Here is a 23,394-nt window from a genome sequence, read left to right as displayed (position 1 = left end):
CTTTCTGACAGACAGCAGTCTCTTCCCTCTCTTCAGACCTTGAGAAAAATCACAAACTGGTCAAACATCGATCTCTATGCAAGGTCTATCTTGAAGTAAGGTCTGAATTGTCTGAAGGACTTTCTGAATTCAAAGATTGACAAAAGCTTGACCATTGGTTCAGAGCATTGTTTTCCATAACAAATCTTTCACCCAGTCCAGTTCTCCCCAATGTAGAGGTGAAGCTCTCACGTTACTTGAACACCGTAGCCTCAACAAAAGTCATCCTAAAAGTTCTATTGATAATCCATCTCGACGTCACGAGGCCACATACGCACTCAGTCGTCTGCACCATCGCCTTTTCTCCAAATACGTATCCCATTTATCTAATTCACTGCAACTCGAGTTGCCTTTCTCACAGTTACTATTACAATCATGTAATGCAAGTCATCTTTGACACAAAACTTAACATTTCCAATTATATCTGATTTACTAATACATAACATCTCAACACAGAAAAGCAGAGCGTGCGACCTAAAGAAGAACTCTCTGATCCTCAACATAAGATAAACAACAACAAATCAGCTTTAAGGATCCCAAAAAAATAAAAATAAATCGAACAATGCAGCTTAATCCCCGTAGGACTTTCCCACAGTCTTCAAGAACAATTCCAGAGTTACTCTGCTCTCAACAAAGCATCTGCAATGACATTGTCATTACCTTTGATGTATCTCATCTCCAAGTTAAACTCTTGCAAAATTAAACTCCATTGCATTAGTCGCTAGTACTTATTCCTCATCTGGTGAAAAAAAAGTTAACGGATTGTGATCTGTGAACACAACTATCGGAAAAGTAGTTACCCCCAGGTATACCTCAAACTGTTGCAAAGCTAACAGAAGAGCAAGGGTCTCTTTTTTTCTATTGTCGAGTACTTTTTCGGAGGGTTTGCTTAACTTTTCGAGTGATAGCACACCAGATGATCAACACCTAGACTGTCCTGCATTAGCACTGCTCCTGCCCCAACACCACTAACATCCACGGACAATTTGAAAATTTTCTGGAAATTTGGTGCGGCAAGAACCGGAGAACTCAGAGTACAGCTCTGATTGTCTCAAATGTAGTCTGACACTTGTTATCCCATACAAACTTTACCCTTTTGCTGAACAGATTAGTCAAAAGAATCATTGTCAGAGAAATTTTTGCAAAATCTGCGGTGCCATCCTGCTATACCCAGAAATCTCCTGAGTTCCTTCCGACTCTTCGGTGCGGCGAAGCAATCAATAATTATTGCTTCCACCTTTGCTTTGACTGGCTGAACCTGACTCTGACACACAACGTGACCTAAAAACACCATCTGTGCTTTTGCAAACTCAGATTTAGCCAAATTCACAGTCAATTTAGCTTCTGTCAATTTCACAAAGAAAGCATGAATTCTACTCAAATGCTCTTCTCACGTCATCGAATGAATAATGACGTCATCAATGTACACGTCAAACCTCTCAAGATCTGCAATGAGATCATTGATAAAGCGTTCAAATGTGGCTGGGCCATTCTTAAGGTCAAAAGGAAGAAGTTTATATTGGTGAATAAATCTTCAGTGTCACTAGGCAGACAAGTAAAACAATCACTTTAAACTTTTCAGTCAATTGACAACCGGCGCACAACAAAAAAAAAACACCAGAAGGAAATTTAAATACAATTTATTAAAATCCACTGTTAATATGCGCTGGTATCATTCAAGCAGATTCAATTGCAATTAAATCGCAATAATCCATCACAACAAATCATCAACAATCCTCAGTAACTGTAAAATTCCGCACGGGAAATACAAGTCACGCTCAATGCTTCTTAAAACTTCATCAAAGTTACACGCATATGTTTCAATGCAGTTTCAAATATTTCAACAACTCTTTCGAAAGGCAATTTCCACTCTGTGAGAAAGAAACTTTACACACACGTTTTAATACACCCCCTTTTATCGGATTGGTGCGGTGAATCAAAGATAAAATCTTGCAGTGTCCGAACGTGCAATGTCTGTTGTTTTCTTGTTTGTGTACAAATCTCATCCGATCGTCTGTTGAGCTCTTCACATACAGTGCTGGTCCGACACACGATGTTCTGTGCACTTGATTCAACTCGATCAGACCACCTCCTCCCTCTCCTCGGTAAGTACAACCTCGGTATGCATTGGTTTTTGCAGAATATCTTGTGAATAGTGAGAAGTTTCCTTGTTTTGGTGTCTGGATTGTTGATCTCCAATTGTGGCCAGTTTATAATTGCACAGCTATATTGGAAAAGCAGCACTGCAAGTTGGTTTATATATTTGATTTTGTTTGTTGGGGAGAGGGATGACTTCAGAGTTAGTCTTATTCTGCGTAAGTATTCTTTATTGATTATTTCACGCATTGTTTTGTGTTCTACCTGGGGGCCTTCTTCTCTTCCTAAGAATTTATAGGATGCTTCATTTTCTCGTTCCTGTGTTGGTGTGCTTTCATCGGTTGAGATGTCATCTGTTCTTTTTGTTTTTCCTTTGTAAAATGTGCATTTGACACATTTGTCAAGACCAAACTCCATTCGGATGTCCTCCGAGTACAGCTTTACTAGTTTTAGTTGATCTGCAAATTTCATATCATTCAGGGCAAAGAGTTTTAGATCGTCCTTGTACAGTAGGTGTGTCACCTTTCTTGTTTCTTTAATCGATTTTCTGTTGCATATCAGATTGTATCAGTGTCCTTGTTCATTGATGAGTTTCAGGTTCATTGATGAGGTCCAGAACTAGACAAAACAGGAGGGAGGAAAGACTGTCACCTTGTAAGATACCACATCGTATCTTTACTGCCGTGATTTAAATTTTTCCTTCCAGGTAAGGTAGTACCACAGTTGTGTTCCAGAGCTTCGTTGCTTTCTCACTTAATGTGACTATTTGGAGGTCAAGTTTGTACACCTGCATGTATTTTATAATCCATGAATGTGGGACACTGTCGAAGGCTTTTTGGAATCTACCCAGGCTGTCGATAAGTTGGTTTGTCGGAGCTTGCAGTTTTCGAGGATGCTTTTATTTAATAATAAATGGTCTATTGTTCCATTACATCCTTTCTGCTCTGCTTCCAAAGCTCCTTGTTGAGTGAGGTGGTCGTGAACTGCATCGGTGATTATACCTGTTAAGAGTTTGCATGTTGTTGGTCCATATTTGTTAGATGGGTTTCTTTGGATTTGGGAATCAGAAGTGCTACCTTCTCTGAGCCATTCATGCGTTGACTGTTTCCCTTGGATAAGTTCATTAAATGCTTGAACGTAGTGAGGGTGGAGAGCATGTAATTATTGCTTTCGCCAGAAGTTCGGAATCCCATCCGGGCCTGGGCATTTGAAGTTCGGTGCTTTTGCGAGATGTTTTCTAATTTGTTCCTCGTCAATTATCAGTGGGTGCATTTCCTGGAGATGTTGCTTTTTCTTTTCCAAGTGTCGTATCCACTCTGCTTCCTTGTTGTGTTCTTTTTCGTCTTCAAATATACCCTTCCAAAATTTTTTTAGATCCTCTGTTTTTTAAGGGGAAGTCGTCACATTTTGTTTCCCTTTCCCTGGATCTCGGTAGAAATTTTTCGGGTTGCTTTCAAACTGTTGATTTTGATTTCTTCTATTGATGCCCTCATCGTGGTTTTATATTTTCTTTGCTATCTGTTGTATTTGGAGCTTATTATGGGCAGCTAATAGGTCAAGTCCATTGTTTTCTTTGTTGTATTTCTTTTACATCTGGCTGATGCTTTTCATGATCTTTGAACTTCTGTTTCCCCTCTTAAATTGTTCTATTTGTCCCGTTTCCACCATCAGTCGGTCTCACTGCTTCTCAAGTCTCTGTTTCCATGGTGGTGTTTTGTTTCTGGTCAGGTTGTCAGATCTATCTTTTTTGTCATTGTTTGCCTGTTATTTTCTCTTGGACATATGGTGCTGTTGCCAAACTCACATCGTTTTCTTAAATTAGATGATTTGGGGAGCATTTTAATCACTGCTTGATTTATTCTCCTCACTTGTATTTTAAACTGTTTATTGTTGTTTATTCGGTGGAAATGTGATCTTTGCTTGGGTGATATTTATTTGATTTCCTCTATTTTATGAGCCAGTTCACCTTTGAACCTATGCTGTTCATTGTCCATCTCCTCTTCCTTTTCTTCATTCTGTTGTTCATTATTCTCCTCCTAATTGTGATCAATTGTTTGTTCCGTTTGTATAGGTGGTATTTGATCTAAGTTAGTAACTTCAGGTAGACCTGTTTGTAGGAGTGCTGCCGCAGCATTTCCTCCTGTCATTCTCTGGTCCTGTTGTGAGGTTTTCAGTCCTGTTTCTTGATTCAATTGCATAATCCGTTGCCAAATTTCTGTTTCTGTAATTGCGACGAAATCCGAAATTCCATCCGTTTTTGTTTTCCTCTCCCGTTCTGCCCTCTGTGCAGCCTAAGTAAGTTCTGTTGGTCATTCCATTGTAGCATTGGTGGTCGGTTGTTCACCATTTATCGGTGACCAGTTATTTCTCATTGCTTCTTCAGTTTGTTCATCTCATATTATTAATTCCTCTTCTGTGAATATTTTCTGTTTGAGGATTATGTTTTTTTTTTTGTGTTGAGAGCTGCCCTATTAAAATTACCGTTATCAGGGCAAAGTCTTCGGATTATTTGTTCCCAGGTGTTTGCACTTTCTTTCATAACGCCTTTTCGTCTCTCCTGTGTGGATCCTCATATGCTTATTCAAAATGCCCTTTTGAGAGAAAGCCTTATCACATGTGGAGCATTTGTAAGGTCGCTCTCCTGTATGGATCCTCATATGTGTATTCAAAATGCATTTTCGAGAGAAACCTTTATCACACGTGGAACATTTGTAACGTCGCTCTCCTGTATGGATCCTCATATGCATATTCAAAATTCCTTTTCGAGAGAAAACTTTATCACATAAGGAACAATTGTAAGGTCGCTCTCCTGTATGGATCCTCATATGTCCTGTCAAACCATGTTTCAGAGAGAAACCTTTATCACAGACAGAGCATTTGTAAGGTCGCTCTCCTGTATGGATCCTCATATGTATCTTCAAAATGCCTTTTTGTGAGAAAGCTTTATCACATATGGGACAATTGTAAGGACGCTCTCCTGTGTGGATCCTCATATGCTTATTCAAATTTCCTGTTTGAGAGAAACTCTTATCACATGTGGAACATTTGTAAGGTCGCTCCCCTGTATGGATCCTCGAATGTTTATTCAAAATGCCTTTTTGAGAGAAACATTTATCACAGATGGAACATTTGTAAGGTTGCTCTCCTGTATGGATCCTCGTATGCTCTTTCAAACCGTGTTTTTGAGAGAAACCTTTATCACAGACAGAGCATTTATGAGGGCGTTCTCTGTGGGTCCTCATGTGTATTTTGATGTCTCTCGGTAAAGTAAAATGTACACTGCAGATATTACACTTATAACGCATTTTCCTTTTGATAACCTTTTTGGGTTTGTTTAATTTAATATTTATCTTTGTGCTGTTTTCACCAGATGTGCACTTGTATTTTGAAGATCGTGAGTCTTGTTCTTGGGATTGTTTATTCAAAATGGATATCTTCTTCACTGTGACACTGCACCTGGACATTATCTGCCCTATTGGACTTCTTGATTGTTCTACACAAACAAACAAGAAGTTATTTTTGTTTTTTTTGTCAAATTCAAAATGCAAAATATTTCATGATTTCAAAAATATTATAAACCCTGACTTCAAAAGATTGAACATTCATTTGGAAGGTTTCTGCTCACCTGTTGCAGGACAGACAGTTCTGCCATTTGTCAAATGAATATCTGAATCTTCCTTTTCAGAAGCATGTCTTGAAGTTTCTGAGACAGATGAACCGTTGTGTCGTGTGGATTCCACATTTGCAGGAAAGACATCACCTGAAAATAATGAAGGACATGAAGTTTAAAACACTGCCAAATATAAATCCTGTAAATACATAGTATACAAGAGAAGTCACTTTTGCTGTTAGAACGAGGCTCCATAATGCTGCCGTCATTATAGGAGATGAATCAAGGTGTTTTCAATGAGAAACAGAAATATATATATATATATATATATATATATATATATAAACATACATATATACAGTCATGTGCCACTTAACGACGGGGTTACGTTTTGAGAAATGCGTCGTTAAGCGACGTCGTCGTTGTGCGAACATCATTTTTTTTTTTCGTTTTCGAACATCGTACTTACACAAAACTACACACCAAGGCTATATGGTATAGCCTATTGCTCCTCGGATACAAACCTGTACAGCATGTTACTGTACTGAATATTGTCAGCAATTGTAACACTCATCCAAGAGAGACTGAAGACACGTTAGTTTTACCTTTGTGCTGTTCATGACGGCCATCGGTGTTGTTAGCAGCAGCTTACAATCTTCTCTCGCATCGATCATAGAAAGATGAATAAATTGCATTTGGATTTTAATAAATACGAAATCATTGCATCGATGTTATAATTTATAAATGAAGAAACGAGCTCCTGTCAATTGTGATATATATTTTTGGAACAGTGTGATTGCTTTAACAACATGAAAAGCTTCACCAAAAATAAATTCGTGTTTTAATTTCGACTGTAATAACGATTTATTCGTGGAATTTTTCAATTCAAAGGTAATTTACTTGCTGGAAGGTAAACGTGCAAACATTGGTTCAGTTTGAAAGCCGATTTTCTTGAATCCCGATTTAGCAGGACCCTGCTTTTTTCGCGATGATATTTTATGGACCTCAACGATCGCATTGTAACAGGGCCACACTGTCGTTTATTATCATTATGAAGTATTATGTACTGTACAGCGTACATAATTGTACGTGCTATTTTTATACGACTGGCAGCGCTACGTCGGCTACATCACTCGGCGATAGGAATTTTTCAGCTGCATTTTTTTTCTTTTTTTTTTTCAGAGCTGGCAGATCCGTCGTATATGCGATCTGTCGTTGCCCGGAACGTCTTTAAGTGGTGCATGACTGTGTATGTGTGTGTGTGTATATATGTATATATATATATATATATATATATATATATATATATATATATATATATATACATACACATATATATATATATATACATATATATATATATATATATATATATATATATATATATATATACACATATATATATATATATACACACACATATATATACACACATATATATACACATATATATATATATATATATATATATATATATATATATATATATATACACACATATATATATATATATATATATATATACATATATATATACATATATATATATATATACATATCCATCAGTGTTAAGAAGCACAAAGGTTTAAGAAGAAACAAGCATGTCTATAAACCCTCAGGCTTTTTATGGGCTCATAGAGTCAAGAGTTTTGTGGTATGGCCTGCGAGATGTTAACTTTTGAGAAGAGAGTACCGAGTTGTTCAGAAGCTTCACGAAGTCTTTCGTTGTGCAGAGGTACACCTGTTTGTCGCAGGTACATTTACAAGTATTTCCGGCTCCTTTAAAAACTTTGTGAGTCGTTTCATGGTACAATCCTTATTTGGCAGGCATGATATACATCCAGGCCAACCGATGTATTGTCACAAGGGATTTCTGCCGATGCATGACTAATAATCTAAGGCGGATTATGTCATTTCAAAAATCGTGTGTTGTCTGTGTTGATTCATACCGTCTTGTGCTGTATTTATCGAATTAGTTTTTTTGTGTTGATCATGGCCAACATTCGCGGGCTACTGTAAAATTCTGTGTCCCTTTTGTCTCCGTATTCCTCGTTTAGCTTCTTTCTTTCAAAATATTTTACTTTATCCTCAAAATTAATCCATTTCTTCTGCTCACTTAAAAATCTTGTATATTATTTCTGAGTTTGTGGTTTCGTGTCGCGCTATCTTCGACTTTGTTCTGCGCTCGAGTAACGTGATATTCGGCTTACATTATCTCAAAGACCATATGAGGTGCATGGCACAAAAAAAGTAAATAAAATGGTTCTGAAACAGTGAAATCGTATTCCACTTACTGCATTAAAGTAAAATTACTTCTGATACTCTGCATCAGTTCCTTTCTCAAACACACCCACCCCAACATGTCGCGCAGAGCGCGGGTTATGCTCGTAAAAATATAAATTCCACTCCATAGACATCTCATTACATTTCAATTTCCTTCTGCCTGTACTGTTTGTTCTCTATTCTTTTCCTCACCTTTTCTCAATCACTTCAAACTCTTCAATGAATCAAAATACTTTCAATGCTTCCCCCCACACCCACCACCACAAATGCTTCACCTGCACCTAACCAACTCAAACCTTGACCATTACCCCACCACCTCAAAGCCTTGCTCAAGCCAGTGCCCCCCCACCCCACCTGCACCACCTCTGCTGTCCCCAACTTTGTGTACCTCAAACATCCAAGGTCTCTGCTCTAACATGATAGATCTCTCAATCCAGGCCACTGCCAATGAACCAGACATCATCTATTCAACAGAATCCTTCCTCCCACTGGATGTCCCTGACTCTTTTGTGTCTTCCTGGCTATTGTTTCCTCCAGTTTGGTAGGACTGAACCAAACATCTGTGGTGGAGTTGCACTTTACATAAACCACTCAACCTCACTGATTTTGCACTGATTGCTCGGGGTATTCGACAGTACTCGATTTGGCCCTGCAACGGCAACTTGTGAAGGTCTGACTACCTCAAATTAGGCTTTGGTGTTTTACAGATTTCCATTTCCGACTCGTGAACGGTCAGGGTGAATGACTAAAAATACCATAATATATTGTTATGAAAATTTTTCACCTTTTGCCTGCACTGAATGATCAATTAATTTACACATCTCAAGAAGAAGCCGCCCCTTTCACAAACCCCAGATGCGAGTAATAATCCTGTCTGAGGCATCCTGGACATATTCACACTGTTCTCGTTTTCCATTTTCTCTCCCTCAGATTGTGTAGTATGATATCTTATCGATGTATTTTTTTGTAAGGTGAGTTAGCCCATCACAAGGCCTCAAGGCCACTCAAAGGTGGAGTCTACAAAAAATAAATTGTGGGGAAATCACTGGGAAAAGTGATACTTATTCAGGTCTCCCTTAAACTGGGAAAGGTTTATGTTGCGAGGAAACAGGATTCAGGTTGGGAATTACAGAGTTTCTCAGTGTGTGGGGAAAAAACTAGAGAAATTTCACACTGTGTTGACCCTAGAAACAGACAGTGTTGGAGTGTGCAGAGGCTGCCAAACAGATAGAGTGTGTGAAAGGATGCAAAGGTGACCCAAGTAGTGAAAGGCCCTCTGAAAATGTTCCATTATAGTACCTGCAGAAAGACAGAGTCCACAGAGCGTCAAACCAAGAGAGGTTGCAGAGACGATTGATGTTGAGACATGTTCACGAAGAGAGGTTGATGCCAGTTCATGGCCTATGAGGGCAACAGCTCCTTGTTGAATTCTGTCAAGAAGGAACAGAAGATGAGTCGAAGCATCTTTCCAGACCTGACTACAGTTTTCCATGACTGAACGTGTGGTGGTCTTGTGGAGGTGTGGAGCGACGCCTCGGGAGGGAAATATCAGACGGCTCGATACAAGCAGCAAAGTCGCGAGGATGCTCTTTTGACATTTGCAGAAATGTACTTATCCCAAACAAAGTAAGAAGTGATATCCAGACCAAGAAGACAGGTGCCATCGAGTTATTAGTCCCCCACCAGTTTCACTGGAGGGGACTAAAGGCTTTCTGCCCGTCCATCCGTCACACCTGTGGTTTTTCAGCCTTTTCTTTTCATATCCTTCATCATATTCAACTGAAACGAAGTGCATGGCTTTCTTATGATAAGTTTCATAACAAGTTTGAGTGTCAGGGCATTTCATCAATTTTTCACAAAGTTATGCCCTTTTTGGACGAAGAAAATATCATATCAGTAGGGGACATGTATTTCAAAGCAATTCTTGCTATTAGTGTAATAATGTTTGGTATTATAACTGGGTTGTGAAAAGAGGGGTATCTTGACCTGGATATGGATTTAGGTGGGGCTTCTTTTGATTGATCTTGATGAACCAGTCTTTTCCCTGGTTACTGACGTTCTCAAGGTAACCAATTTAGATTGACGCTGGCTTGAAGGTGGAGTGAAGTAGGCAGGCAGTGAGGATAAGTTCTGTATCGGGTCGAGTCATCAGCATTAATGTCGAGCCGAGACAAAATGTTCTCGAGCAAATCATTTAGGTCAAGCAGAAACAAAGATGGCCCGAACACAGACCTGGGCATCACCTGCATTAATCATATGCGCTGCAGAAGATTGACCATCATGCCACAAAAATTTGGTGATGTGTGAGAATTCTGAGATTATTGCATGCAGATGCCCAGGAATACCATGTGACTGTAGCTTGTGAATGAGACCCTGATACCAAACTATCAAGAGCCTTGGAGATGTCAAGGGCTACCAGTCTGGCCTCACCACACTGGTCTAGGGCCTGGTTAAGTGTTCAGTGATGAGGGAAAGAACATCACCAGTAGATAGGAAATGATGCAATCCATCCTGAGCATCAGTTAGGACATTGTGGTCTTACAGAAAAGTGATAACCTGCTCAGTGATGAGGCATTCAAATACTTTGCTCTTTATGGGAAGAAGGCTGATCGGCTAACATTTGGATGGATCACATTTCTCCCCAGAGCCTTTGAAGCCCCTGTCACACCTTGACGATTTAGCCAGCGTATGGCAACGTATCAAAATTGATTTAACATGCTGGCGTACGCTGAACTCTTGATGTTTTTTTTTTCAGTTTTGGGCATATATTAACGAGATGGAGGTATGCATAACGTATTAGTAATGTACACAGAACGTTTCGATAACTTATAGCTAACTTGTACCAACGAATGCTTTGCGAGTTGTCGGCGTTCACAACTTATTCCCAACGATAGTCTAACTTATGCAGAACGTGGCAGAGTATCGCCGACCATCACGTGGCGTAGCCTATTAAAAGGCTGCCGCTTGACGATTCAAATCATAACCATACTAGACATCGAAGTGTCAACATCACCGTCATTCTGAAGAAAAAAATAAACAACAAAAAAAAAAAACCATGGGGTCTGGAACACTGACGGGTTCCTCCTGTGAACCCCATTTTTATATATGAATTCCCCTAAAAGCTGCCAATACGCCAATATACGGTAGCTGTAAGTTAGAAACACGTTCAGTAAGTTCTGTGGTCGTCCGGAAGACGTCAAATACGACTACATACGTCAATATGCGTTGGAGATACGTTACACATAGGTTCAAAGCACGTTACTCATAGGTTAGAAATAAGTTTCGGGTAAGCTCGACATTACCTTGACGTGTTTCGACGTATGAGTAACTTACAAGTAACGTGTGTCGACGTGCGTCAACGATCGCATAATGTGCCTACAACTTATGGCCAGCGTATGCGGAACGTGTGAGTCATACGCTGGCATACGTCGGAAAATTTTGAGCATGCACAAAATTTGTCGACGAGCTTGGCGTACTACGACGTATGCCAGCGTGCTTCAGTGTGCTCTTAACGTACACAAAACTTACCCATAACGTATTCGACGTGTGCCAGCGTATTCGCCAAATTTTTCATACGTCGGCATACGCTGGCTAAAACGTCAAGGTGTGACAGCCCCTTAAAGGCAGGTGCAACTGCATCGACCTTCCAGAAAGATGGGAACACCGACTTTGATAGGTATCGGTTGTACAGGTTTGAGAGAATAGGGGACAATTCTGGCAAGCACATCTTCCGGACAATTGTGGGGATACGATCTGGTCCAATAGGTTTTGAAATGTCCAGCCCTTGGATGATTTTTCCAATATTCTGAGAAGTGATAACAATAATGGATAAATAATGTTCACACGGGTGGGACAAGTCATAAACAATTGATTTTTGTCATCAAGTGTGGAGTTTGCAGCAAAACTCTGCACCACTGGGGATTGCATTGGCCAGTTAAGTACGATGCAAAACCACCTCTCGGTTTTCCCTAATTTTCCTTTCGTGTAATCATTGTGGAATTGTTTTTGGATCACCAGACATGTTCAAGAAAGGCTGTGGAAAGGTACATGTTCACGAAAGGATTATTCATCTTTCGCATATGTTCAAGAAAGGCTAATGTTCACTTGTGTTGAAGAGAATGTTAAAGATTTGTATTTATATATTTACCTCCACTACCGAATGTGGACAGAAGTTAGGTTTTTAAACATGTCTGTCTGTCTGTCTGTCAGCAGAATATCTGCAAAAATTATAAACTGATTCAGATGAAACTTATTTGACAGGTTGGATGTATGACAAGGACAAATCGATTGGATTTTGGTGAAGCTAAAGATCTGGATGCAAGCATTTCCAAAGTGATTTTTCAGCATTGAGAGATGGGGCCAAAAATGATCCATAGCACAATATTTCAAAGGGTTGTGGACGAGTTGGCTCGGTGACGAGAACAAGCCGATTAGATTTTGGTTCAGGTCCGGATAAAGATCCATTCTATCAGTGGGATAGAAAATGTAAACTTTTCAACCTGGAAGAGGTATGCACTCGACCGAGTGCCGTATACCCTGAGTGGTGTGGATGATACGCTGTTGAATGATCATGTCGAAACATGCATTAACAAGCTGTGGGAAAAGGGAAAACATGAAATATGAGAGATTTAATGAAAATAATGAAGGATTACAATCACTGTGTGCATGTTTTCAGCGACACACTACTTAATGAAAAGTTGACAGGATGTTCAAATAAATGAAGAGTTGGGAAGGTGATGGCAAACCACTCAGTATCAGCCTTTCCAAGCAGCCAAGGACCTGCCTTCAGGCAGAGTACACAATCAATCAACTCGAGATCTTTGTCTATTTTATTTTCACTCACAATTGTTATCTTCTTGAATTCTCGACTCCTTTGATGGTGTGCAATTATGGCGTGGATGGCGTGACTCCATTTCTATTTTTCACTTTTCAAATTTCTCCATTCAGTCTGTCAATACCGGTGTTTTTATTCTCCTTACACAGTCTGTCTACCTCGAATTAGGCAATCAGTGTGAACCTTTACTCGGGCATTACACTTCATTTTGCTTCGGTTTTCTGTGATAAGTTTAAAGGTTAAATCAATTCTGTCTGATTGGATATGCTTATTCTGACATGTTGGAAGAACAACAAAAAAAAAGCAACAAGTAATTTCATCTTCGTTTTGCGTGCAGAGGAAGACAGCTTGATGACAAAACAAACACATTCCGCTTCATGCGCAATTGACACAGGTTCGGTGTGCCGTGCTCGATGGATACAAAATGGCTTCCAATTGAAAGTTGTCGCTACTCCTTGTGTATAGGAACTCTATTGGAAACCACCCCCGTCCCCCCAACCTCGAACACTTCGTTATGTTTGCATGAATATCATCACTACTCTCTCCACCCCCACAACACTCAGAAAATGTTTTTCCCATTGAAGAAAATGCTTCTTCCTTTTGAAAACGTATTGAAACGCTTCTCTTCACTAACTTCTCTGGCATCAGCACCCTTCATATACTTCTTCATCATGATCACTCCAACCCTAAACCAAACCTGCCCCCTTTCATCTACCCATTCATCCTGCCCCTCTCAGGTTACCAATCATCTCACCCCACCCATCCCATCCTCTCCCATCCGCATCTTCTCAGCCTTCCCTCCCCTCTCCCCTTCACTCACCCTCCAAGCCTCCCACCCTCCCAACACCTTCTCACCTGTCCCTCACTGTGTGTCCCTCAAACATATGAGGCCTGACAGATCTCTCAATCCAGGCTACAGCTTCCAGTGCAGCCATTGTATATTTTACAGAATCCTTTCGCCTATTGGACGTCCCTCACACTGTCCATGCCAATATGAGGGGTAAGCAAACTGCTTCCTACATGCGGATAACTTAAATGTTCTGATAAACATGGAACACTTTGGAATATAATGCGATTTCGAAGAAAAATCATTGACTGTCTATCAAGAATCTAAACGTCTTCGCCAACACAAAAATATTCCAAAAGAGATTCCATAAGTCACAAGAAAAAAAAAAACATGAATGGGTCAATATCGAGGTGTTTCTTGGCATGTTGGGGTGTATAAAATAGTGACGTACCATACTTGGGTGTTAATCCATCGTCCTGATACTGGAGGTTGCAGACACCACTGAAACCGATTCCCTGGAAACCAGGAACGTTTTCCAGCTGCACATTTTGGAATCCAACAAACTTTTCACAGAAACTGGAAAGTTCTCGAATAACATTCTCTAAGTTGATGAACAGACTTCCCAACAGAGAAGACCCTGCAAGCTGAACAACCTGCGGCTTCAAGAAAGATTTCACAAACTTACAGAAGTCGGCGTACATTGCAAATTTAAATTTCTCTTTGGTGAGAGAGAGGAGCTCGGCTCGCAATGAATCAGAGTCTGTACAAGCTCGAAGAACCTTCCGAGTCTCAATTCCAAGCACATTGATCACTGCTTGGGCTGTTTCTGCTCTCAGACCTTGTGTTTGGAGCCATTCCAAGAAGTTGCCCATTCCACCGATGACCTGCCAGGGACAAGGAAAGTTGTACATGTTATTTTCTTTACTATCTAGTTTATCCAATCAATGTGGGGTTTTACAGCCAGTTTGTTCAACCCATGTGGGCTGGCAGGATGGCCTTGAGGAAGGCACACTTGCCCCTGAGTACTCTGGCTTGGGTTTGAATCCCAACACGGCTATAAACTGTCCCCGTGGTGTTTTATAGATGGGGAAGGGGATCCACGTGGGTGTGTGCCGTCCCTCAGATGAACGTTCAAACGGATCATCCCCTCTCACAGCATTAGTTGGTGGACAACAAAGATCCCATGGCAGCTTTCCTGAAAAGAAGGTGAGCTATCACTGGCACTCTGAACAAATTCTAAATTTCTTCTCATTTACAGGGGGCACTTCATCAGTGGCACAGCCACACTCGCAGCAACGATGCAATCAGCAGCCACTGCAAACAAAATAAAGGAACCAAAAATGAAAGTGCCCCCCCCACCTCTCTCATAATTGTTTTGGCATACAATCAATATCCATCTGGAAAAAGTCAATGCATGAACAGTAACACCAAGGTTGCACAAAACAAGGACAAAACAAGCAGAAAAGCCATGGTTGGGAAGAACCTCTTCTTCCATTTCTTCTTCCTCATTTCCCTTTCATGGACACCGAGCAGGATTAAATACAAAACCTGTCAAAGGGCAGAGAAGCTCCTTGTGAGCCAACGGCCATCCATATCTGGTGCCAACTGTGTTTGCAGACGTCCTCCTGCAGCCAGTTACCTTCCCTGGGAGGTTGGTCGCAGGATTTGCACTGCGACCACCACAAAACACTTCACTCCTCAATACACACTGCAGTTTGTGTTGGGGTGGTGCTGAGGTGTCATCCACCAGATGAGTCTCCTCAGGTTAACCTGAGGCGGTCCCTTTTGGAGGGTGCCTGGAATGTCTGATCTCTAATAGATTGGGATGGGCCAGGCATCTGCCTGGGGGATGACCAGACGGAGGTCCCTGGAGTACCGGTAGAAACTGGACGCGATGCGCTGTGGCATGTGCTTCCAATGAATGAATTCATGAATTTCCCTTTTTACAGTGTGAGGCCTAATGCTACCAATCTGTCACTGCCACACTCAGGGCCGGCCCGAGATGAAATGACGTTCCATGCAAGAGTCGGCTTCAGAGCCCCCTCTCCGTTTGTTCAATACTTGAATTCTTTATAAGGGGGTAGCGAGTGCAGGCAGTAGTGATCGGTGGAGCGAATGAGGGAGTGGTGAGTAGTGATGGCAGGCAGTGGTGAGGGGGATATCAAGGGCAAGCAATGATGGGGGGGATAGCAAGGGCAGGCAGTGATGAGGGTGGGAGCGAGGGCAGGCAGTGGTGATGGAGTATTGAGGGCAGGCAGTGGTGAGGGTGCAGTGAGGGCTGGCAGCGGTGAGGGTGTAGTGAGGATAGGCAGTGGTGAGGGGGTAGTGAAGGCAGGTCGTGGTAAGGGGATCGCGACGACAGGTGGCGGTGAGAGGATAGCAAGGTGAGAGGATATTATTGTGCCTGGCACAATGACATTTATAAACAATTTTTGAGGATGAACAAATTGGCCATTTTGTGATCTCCCCAATGTGGTATTTTTACGATATATTCTGGCATATTGTTCATCCGTGTTAGTTATGAAAAAGCTCGAGAATAAAAGGTCTGGCTTTTAAATGCTTGTAACTTCACTCTCGTGGTTTTCAAGCGTATGGGTTTAACAGTTTCCATTTTTGAATGGGCAGCCATTTTTTTTCCCCTTGCCATCCTACATGGAGTACTCCATGATGCACACACATTATACACATACTGATATGTCATTATACATCTTGTATACACACATATTGATTTGTGATTATGCACACACAATATACGTGATTATACATATTATACACACATTATACATGATTATATATATTATAATTATTATATCCACACATATTATACATTGATTACACACATATTGTACATGATTTTAGAAATTATATACACACATCTGATACACATTATATACATACATATTGTACATGATTACACATTATATACACACATATTATACATATTGTACATGATTACACATTTTATATACACACACATTATACATGATTATACATATTATATACACACATTATACATGATTACACATATTATACACACATATTGTACATGATTATACATATTATACACACACATATTGTACATATTATACACATATTGTACATGATTACACATTATATACACACATATTATACACACACATATTGTACATATTATACACATATTGTACATGATTACACATTATATACACACATATTATACATATTGTACATGATTACACATTTTATATACACACATTATACATGATTATACATATTATATACACACATTATACATGATTACACATATTATACACACATATTGTACATGATTATACATATTATACACACACATATTGTACATATTATACACATATTGTACATGATTATACATATTATACACACATATTGTACATGATTATAGAAATTATATACACACATATGATACATATTATATACATACATATTGTACATGATTACACATATTATATACACAGATATTGTACATGATTATACAAATTATATACACACATATTATACATATTGTACATGATTACACATATTATACACAGATATTATATACACACACATTATACATGATTATATATTATATACACACATTATACATGATTATACACATATTATACACACACATATTGTACATATTATACATACATATTATCCATATTGTACATGATTATATATATATATTATATACACACATATTGTACATGATTATACATGACAAAACATAATATTGTTGCGGATCCGGGGTGGCGGGATTCTCGCCCGACTCTTGGCGCCATCCTCACCACCGCCGTCTCCGGGGTTTATAACGCCAGCCGGCTCGGCACAGGCCTCGGGTCACGGGTCTTCAATCGCGATACCAACATAATCCTTGTACCTTACCGGTTGGAGAAATAGAACCCAGGTTACAGACGGGTTGTGTCAGATGCTGAGCGTTTTCTGCCAGTCTGTAACCATTTTTGGTTTTATATGCCAATCGAACGGATCACTCCTCGACGAGACACAAATTAATCCAAAGCGGCAACTTCATACGAACCAACGAGACTTATTGGGGAATATAGGGGAACACGACACAAGCAAACCATTCACGACAATGTTTTTATTAACAATATTTAACCCATTCTTAACGAGGGAACTACGGACTACAGGTTTCGAGGGGGTCCCTACCGAGATATGCCTTATACAACACGTGCAGACAAAGACAGACAGCATGCATGCAAGACAAGACAGAGTACTTGGTGATGTTTCATGGACGAGAGGACAGTGTCAAAAGCACAAATGTTGCTCGCAACAGGCGGATGTCCACGGATTCGAGCCCAAGCTCGAACGCGCTGCGTGGCAAAAATGGAGGCGTCGTACTCTTGCCCCCTTCGCACCGCACGCGGTCTCCGTGCGCTCTGACCCCGCGTAAAGTCAACGATGGGCCTCAGCTGTGCAACAGACAAGGCCCAAATCGAGGTGCCGGGCTCCGACAAGCGGATCGGCAAACGTGTCGAGCCGTTGGTGTGAGCAGGGACCGTCGGAGGCTCCGTCGTTTCCTCTCCTGCCTTCCCGCCTCGTAGCCCGACTTCCCAACTCCGTCCTCTCAGTTTCTTTCTCTGTCGAATCACCTTTTCTTTCCTTTTCCACGCTCGGCTCTCAAAGCCGGCTGCCGTCTCTCTCACGGCAGAATCGCCTCCTCACAAGTCGATCGCCGATTCGACGTGCAGGCCGCCTCTCCCACTGCCCCAAAAAGGCAGACTCGACGTGCAGGCAGTTTCAGCGTCTCTCCCGGCAGATCCAACACTGTGCCTCCTTCGTTCGCTCGCTTAGAAAACCCGAGCACGCCTTGAAAACCCGACTTTTCCACAAACTCAACCTTTTTACGAAGCCTTCGTTTCTCTCTCGTTCGCTCCTTCGACACACGAGCACCCTCTCTCTGCGAAGCCGACAAACTCCTCCCCTTAGCTTCACTTCCTCCTTTTGGCCACACCCTCTCAGCCGACTGGGCAGGGCCTCTTCCGGGATGGGGGAGGAAGAAGAGGGAGCCCTTGGCACACCACCACAAGCTTGATCACCCATCTTGCCACCAACTTAAGCAACTGATGCATCGCCATTTCTTTGCCCTTGACATGGATAAGTCCATCAACTATGTAACTACCCGTTGCCACCACTGTGCTTCTCTGTGAAAAATCACTCCGAGTGCCATTCCTCAATCGTCCGATGATCCTCCCAATACAATCGGTGTGACTTTCACAGCAGATACCCGAAAGCGTGAGTGTGAACTGATCTTGGTCTTGCATGAGTGCATTACTTCCTACACCCCTTTCTTTCTCATTCATGATGAATGCCATGACACCCTGTGTGACGGTCTGCTGACACTCATCATTCAACTTCATCCGATGAAGGGGCCACCGGCTGTTATCCGGACTGATGAAGCCTCCGCATTCAAGTTTCTCACCAATGACAAGGTCCTACAAAAGATCACCCCATCTCCCTCGAGCTTGGTTGCGCCAAAAACCCCAACAAAAACCCTGTTGCCAAGAAAGCCATTCAGGAATTAAAATCTGAATTACTATACCAAAACCCATAAGGAGGTCCAGTTTCTCCTCGTCAGATTTCCTCGGCGACTGCCCGATTAAACTCGCACATGAGATCTTGCGGTATGTCTGCATGGGAAATGTAGACACAACGTGACCAGTTCACTAACTACCAGATTCCAATCTCGTATCAGAACCTTATTCCAAGAGCAGCATGCTCAACGCTCCAGGAACCGTACTTATGGCGAGAAGTCCAAGTCCCCATCAACAAAATGTTCTGCTACTTCGACTTCATGTTGGAGACCTAGTGTACTTACACTCGGATGGATCCAAGTCTTGAGCACGGGATCGTTACCTGGTTGTATCTGTGGACGGGAACTGGTGCGACATCTGCAAGTTTGCTGGCTCTCAACTCCGACACTCATCGTATCGTGTACGATAATCTGAATGTTGCATTGTATCCACGCGGACGGCACCTACCATCCCGCATCTGCACAGAGGTTCCTGTGATGATTCCCTCTGCAATGAAGGTGACTTGGAGGAGCCACCTATGACTCCCCCCCCCCTGATCCACCTCACATACCACCCATTCTCTCAACTCCAGCTGAACCTGTTCTGCCTCAAGTCCTCCTCCTGCAGTTCTACCCTCTATGCTTGATCATCCCTGTGATTCCCAGGTTCAACGCCATGGTGTTGACAGCATGGCAACCGTGTCACCTCCCCAGGACATCTGACGTAGGTCAGGACATCTACGTTCATGCCCCAAACACTTGAATGACTACGTTCTTGATGGATGAGTGGTTGCATGTGTGTCAACAGGGCAGAATAATCCCGAGGCACTTGAGGACAGTCTATCCAGTGGTAGCACCTTTCCTCTTCACCTGGAATCGTCAGTCAACTACCTTCAAGCACGTGTGCAAATACTGTTCTGGTTTTCAGTTTTTTGTGATGTCCCAGCAATGCGGTATTATTCAATGGCTTGATCCAATTTTGCTGGTGTTTATTCCCAATAATTTACGTTTCTTCAACATCTTAATATATTGTTACGAATCTGGAACCCATTGCACAAAACAGCTATAGTCCTTATAGATCAGTTACATCGGTAAGTATGTTTCTAGTTAGGGTCCCATCCCTTGTTTAATGGGTAATTAAGTGTACGTGCGCTGCGAAGTTGTTTTATAGTCAGGTCTTTCAATCCTTAGATTTGACAAACCAACCACCCTGCCACTGAACTCGCACTTTATGGCGCGTTCCCATTCACAGCTCCTCCACTGAACTCGCACTTTACAGCGCGTTCCCATTCACGGCTCCTCCACTGAACTAACGCTTTGCAGCACGTTCCCATTCACGGCTCCTCCACTGAACTGGTGTGTTGCCAGGCTCCCCTTCCTGTCAAGTCAGGAGCGAACAGCGCGTCAACACACCTGATCCCTGTCCAACCAAGCGTGCACAGAACGTCTGACACCGAGGCTCCGTCCCACTCAGGGAGCGGATAAAAAGACCAGGTTCCTTTTGGAGTGTGTTCGGGTTCGTGTTCATGTTCGTGCTGGCGTCGGAGCCTTGTTGTGTGTCGGAGCCTGAGGAGAATCACTTTCTTCGCCTGCCTCGCCGCCTCCTCGCTTGTTTTGCCATCTGGATCGTGCTGGCATCTGCCGCTCCGTTCCCGGTGCCTTCGTACTTGACGCCACGTGAAAGCTGTGTGGTTGAGTCCCATAACTGAGCCAGATCGTCGAAGACCGCATGAGGTGGACAGGTCTAAGCACAGGCTCTGGTCTCCAGCTCACCTTTCCTTGAGCTGGAACCCTTCAATAAAGACCCAACGGGATCCATTTCTTTGGGTGTGTGTCTGTGTGTGGGCCCGTCTCTTAAGTAGAGCTGTCAAGTGCTGCTGCTCACTGTATATTGCCTACCTGATATTTGGATAACTCTGCCCTTACGTGCTTCTCGCCCCGATTATAATGTATCTATAATTCCAGCTGTGTGTGTGTGTGTGTGTGTGTGTGTGTGTGTGTGTGTGTGTGTGTGTGTGTGTGTGACCGCTGCTTCTCGACAACCACTGGTTGGATCTGATTGAAACTTACCATGTATATTGCTGGGGACCTGAGTATGTGCCTTTTCAAGGTTTGATATTAATCGGACAAGTGCTTCCCAAGTTATGGCCATTTATTTACCAACCAATGACAAGACACGTTGCTGTGGCCGATGGGGAAGAGAACCTCAGCCACATTCCCCATTACGGGTTACAACGTACGGATTTCCGGATAGTGATGACTGACTGTATTCTAATAATTTCTCGATTTCTTAAGCGCATTTCTAGATAAACACAATGCCCCAATCCAGTCGTCGTTTACGTGAGCGAAGGAACGGCCTGTGTGGTTGTTTGAAATTTTTTTTTCTCTTTTCTTCTCTTTGTGTTTTTCCTTGCGATGACATTGCGAAAAGGCAAAATACATTGGCGCACACGAGAGCGAAGGAACGGCCTTTGTGGTTGTTTCTGGCAAGCGGTTTGAAATTTTAATTTTTTTTTCACGTACGGGCACGTGAGAGCGAAGGAATGGCTTGTGTGGTTGTTTCTGGCAAGCGGTTTGGAAGTTTTTTTTTGTTTTTTTTTGGGGGGGGGGGGGTTGCACGTACGGGCACATGAGAGCGAAGGAATGGCCTGTGTGGTTGTCGTTTTAGCTTCGCGGTTTGAAAGTATTTTTTTTGTACGTATGGCCACTCACGTACGGGTACGTACTAGTTGTAATAAATTTCCCTATTGTTGAATGTCCCAGCTCGTTCCCTGTCATCTCTTTCATTGGCTTAGCACGGTGCGTGTTGAGAAATAGCCAGGCAGTAAATTGTTCATTTGGACCGACGGGCCTCAGTAACCGTCTGCTCGGGTTACACACGGTTCGGGCATGGTAACGGCTCGTCCCGCTCGAGGTCTGTCGAGGGTCTGAATTCTCCGGTCGCTTTGCCGCGTGGATAATTAGGTATATTGAAGTTTGCAATTAACCCTACCCCACGCGGTCGAGTTATTGGCGATTCTTGGTCCTGTAAGGGATCCGTGCCTTTCGGACTTATCCGAGGGTCACGACCTAAATTCCGGTGTGTTCGGTGGAGCCGACTCTACTGCTCCCTCTAGCGGTCGTGCTCTCCACCGACACCCTGACCCACAACATCACATGTGCATGTTGACTTGGACGAAGTAACAAGAAATGTTAGTTCACAAAGTTTTTTTTTTGTCCCCAAGGTAAGAAAGTGGCCACGCCGGTATCGGTTGTTGTTTTATTTCTGAGGATGTGACGTCATTTGACGCAGTCCATGGCATGCTCTGTTGTGCTTTGGTTGCATATACTGTATATGATGTTCTTCTTCTTCTTCGCTCGTTGACTGCCCTGAGGTTTTAATGAAGCACTTGATCTGTTCACAGACACGACGTGCTTTGTGTCATCCGTTGGATTGAGAACACGAGAAAGTCGATCTTAACTAATTGGCGATCGTTGTACGAAGTTTCGTGATGATGTGATTATTAAACAATGTGGTGAATAAAACAAAACAAGTGAAAAACACCTCATTAAATCAACAACCAAACACCTCAACAAACATTGAATAAAAACTCCTTTAACTTTCCTTCATTTCCGTCATCGAGGAACAGAAAATTATTATTTTATATTTAAATTAACGTTTTTACATCTCTCTCGGTATTAAATAAGAATTCCGAAAATACCTCTCGCGATGAGTTCCGCCCAAAGCACGAGCTTCCGGGTTACCGTGATTAGCGGACGTGACGTCACCTGTACCGCTGAACTGAAAATGTGGAGGATGCTCACAGCCCGTAAAAAGTGTCGCCACCGTGAGCTCTGAGGTCACGTGGTGGGCGCCATCTTGGTTTGCGCTGCTTGGCTGAATGACGTCACGGGTCGAGTTCATTGTGAACGGCAACAAACTTCTCCAGGGGGTTGTGGAAGGACGTTTTACAGGTATTTATATTTATATGTTTGTCGGTCGCAAATTGGTTTATAACAGTTTTAACTCACTTGGATTTTTAGACTTTAGTCAGGTGAGCTGATGTGATGGAGCAGTGTCCTTGGGTGAGGACAGAAGCAATACCTTAAATGGGAAATTTGGAATGGGTGGGTTAATGTGGGTAGAAAAGATCATGGTTTATGAGTGGGAATGATCTGAGATGGTGGGGAACAGATGTCTTGGAGACTTGGAGGGAAGAATGAGGTTGAAG

General features: G+C 42.1%; 1 protein-coding gene and 1 long non-coding RNA gene across 4 annotated transcripts in view; one reads left to right on the top strand and one right to left on the bottom strand.

Annotated features, from left to right (window-relative positions):
- Nucleotides 1–564: 564 nt before the first annotated feature.
- Nucleotides 565–23,039, bottom strand: LOC147029171 (uncharacterized). 2 transcript variants are annotated; one of them, XM_085876409.1, is made up of 4 exons: nt 22,885–23,039; nt 14,102–14,534; nt 5,762–5,896; nt 565–678 (listed from the first exon to the last, which is right to left on the bottom strand). In XM_085876409.1, the coding sequence occupies exons 2-4, from the start codon at nt 14,520–14,522 to the stop codon at nt 656–658; spliced, it is 579 nt and encodes a 192-aa protein (XP_085732535.1). In that variant the 5' UTR covers nt 14,523–14,534; nt 22,885–23,039; the 3' UTR covers nt 565–655. The 2 variants fall into 2 exon arrangements, with proteins under 2 accessions (XP_085732535.1, XP_085732534.1); XM_085876408.1 differs by lacking the exon at nt 565–678 and adding an exon at nt 4,574–5,629.
- The window catches only part of LOC147029170 (uncharacterized), a 31,099-nt gene continuing 30,650 nt past the window's right edge, over nt 22,946–23,394 (top strand). For both annotated transcript variants that reach the window (XR_015056832.1, XR_015056831.1), the window contains exon 1: nt 22,946–23,137. This is a non-coding gene — a long non-coding RNA (uncharacterized LOC147029170). The remainder of the gene's footprint in view (nt 23,138–23,394) is intronic.

This window comes from Eptatretus burgeri, chromosome 4 (genome assembly GCF_056783735.1).
Source record: "Eptatretus burgeri isolate ZD-2024b chromosome 4, Ebu_testis_v1, whole genome shotgun sequence".
In the NCBI taxonomy this organism is placed as follows: Eukaryota; Metazoa; Chordata; class Myxini; order Myxiniformes; family Myxinidae; genus Eptatretus; species Eptatretus burgeri.
This window is presented reverse-complemented; position numbering and strand designations above follow the sequence as displayed.

Coding starts and splice junctions, on each gene's coding strand:
- LOC147029171 (XM_085876408.1), bottom strand. CDS start 14,522: ATGGGCAACTTCTTGGAATGGCTCCAAACACAAGGTCTGAGAGCAGAA. Junction 5,897..14,101: donor TGGATTAACACCCAAGTATG/GTACGTCACTAT, acceptor CATTATTTTCAG/GTGATGTCTTTCCTGCAAAT. Junction 5,630..5,761: donor AACTGTCTGTCCTGCAACAG/GTGAGCAGAAAC, acceptor TTGTTTGTGTAG/AACAATCAAGAAGTCCAATA.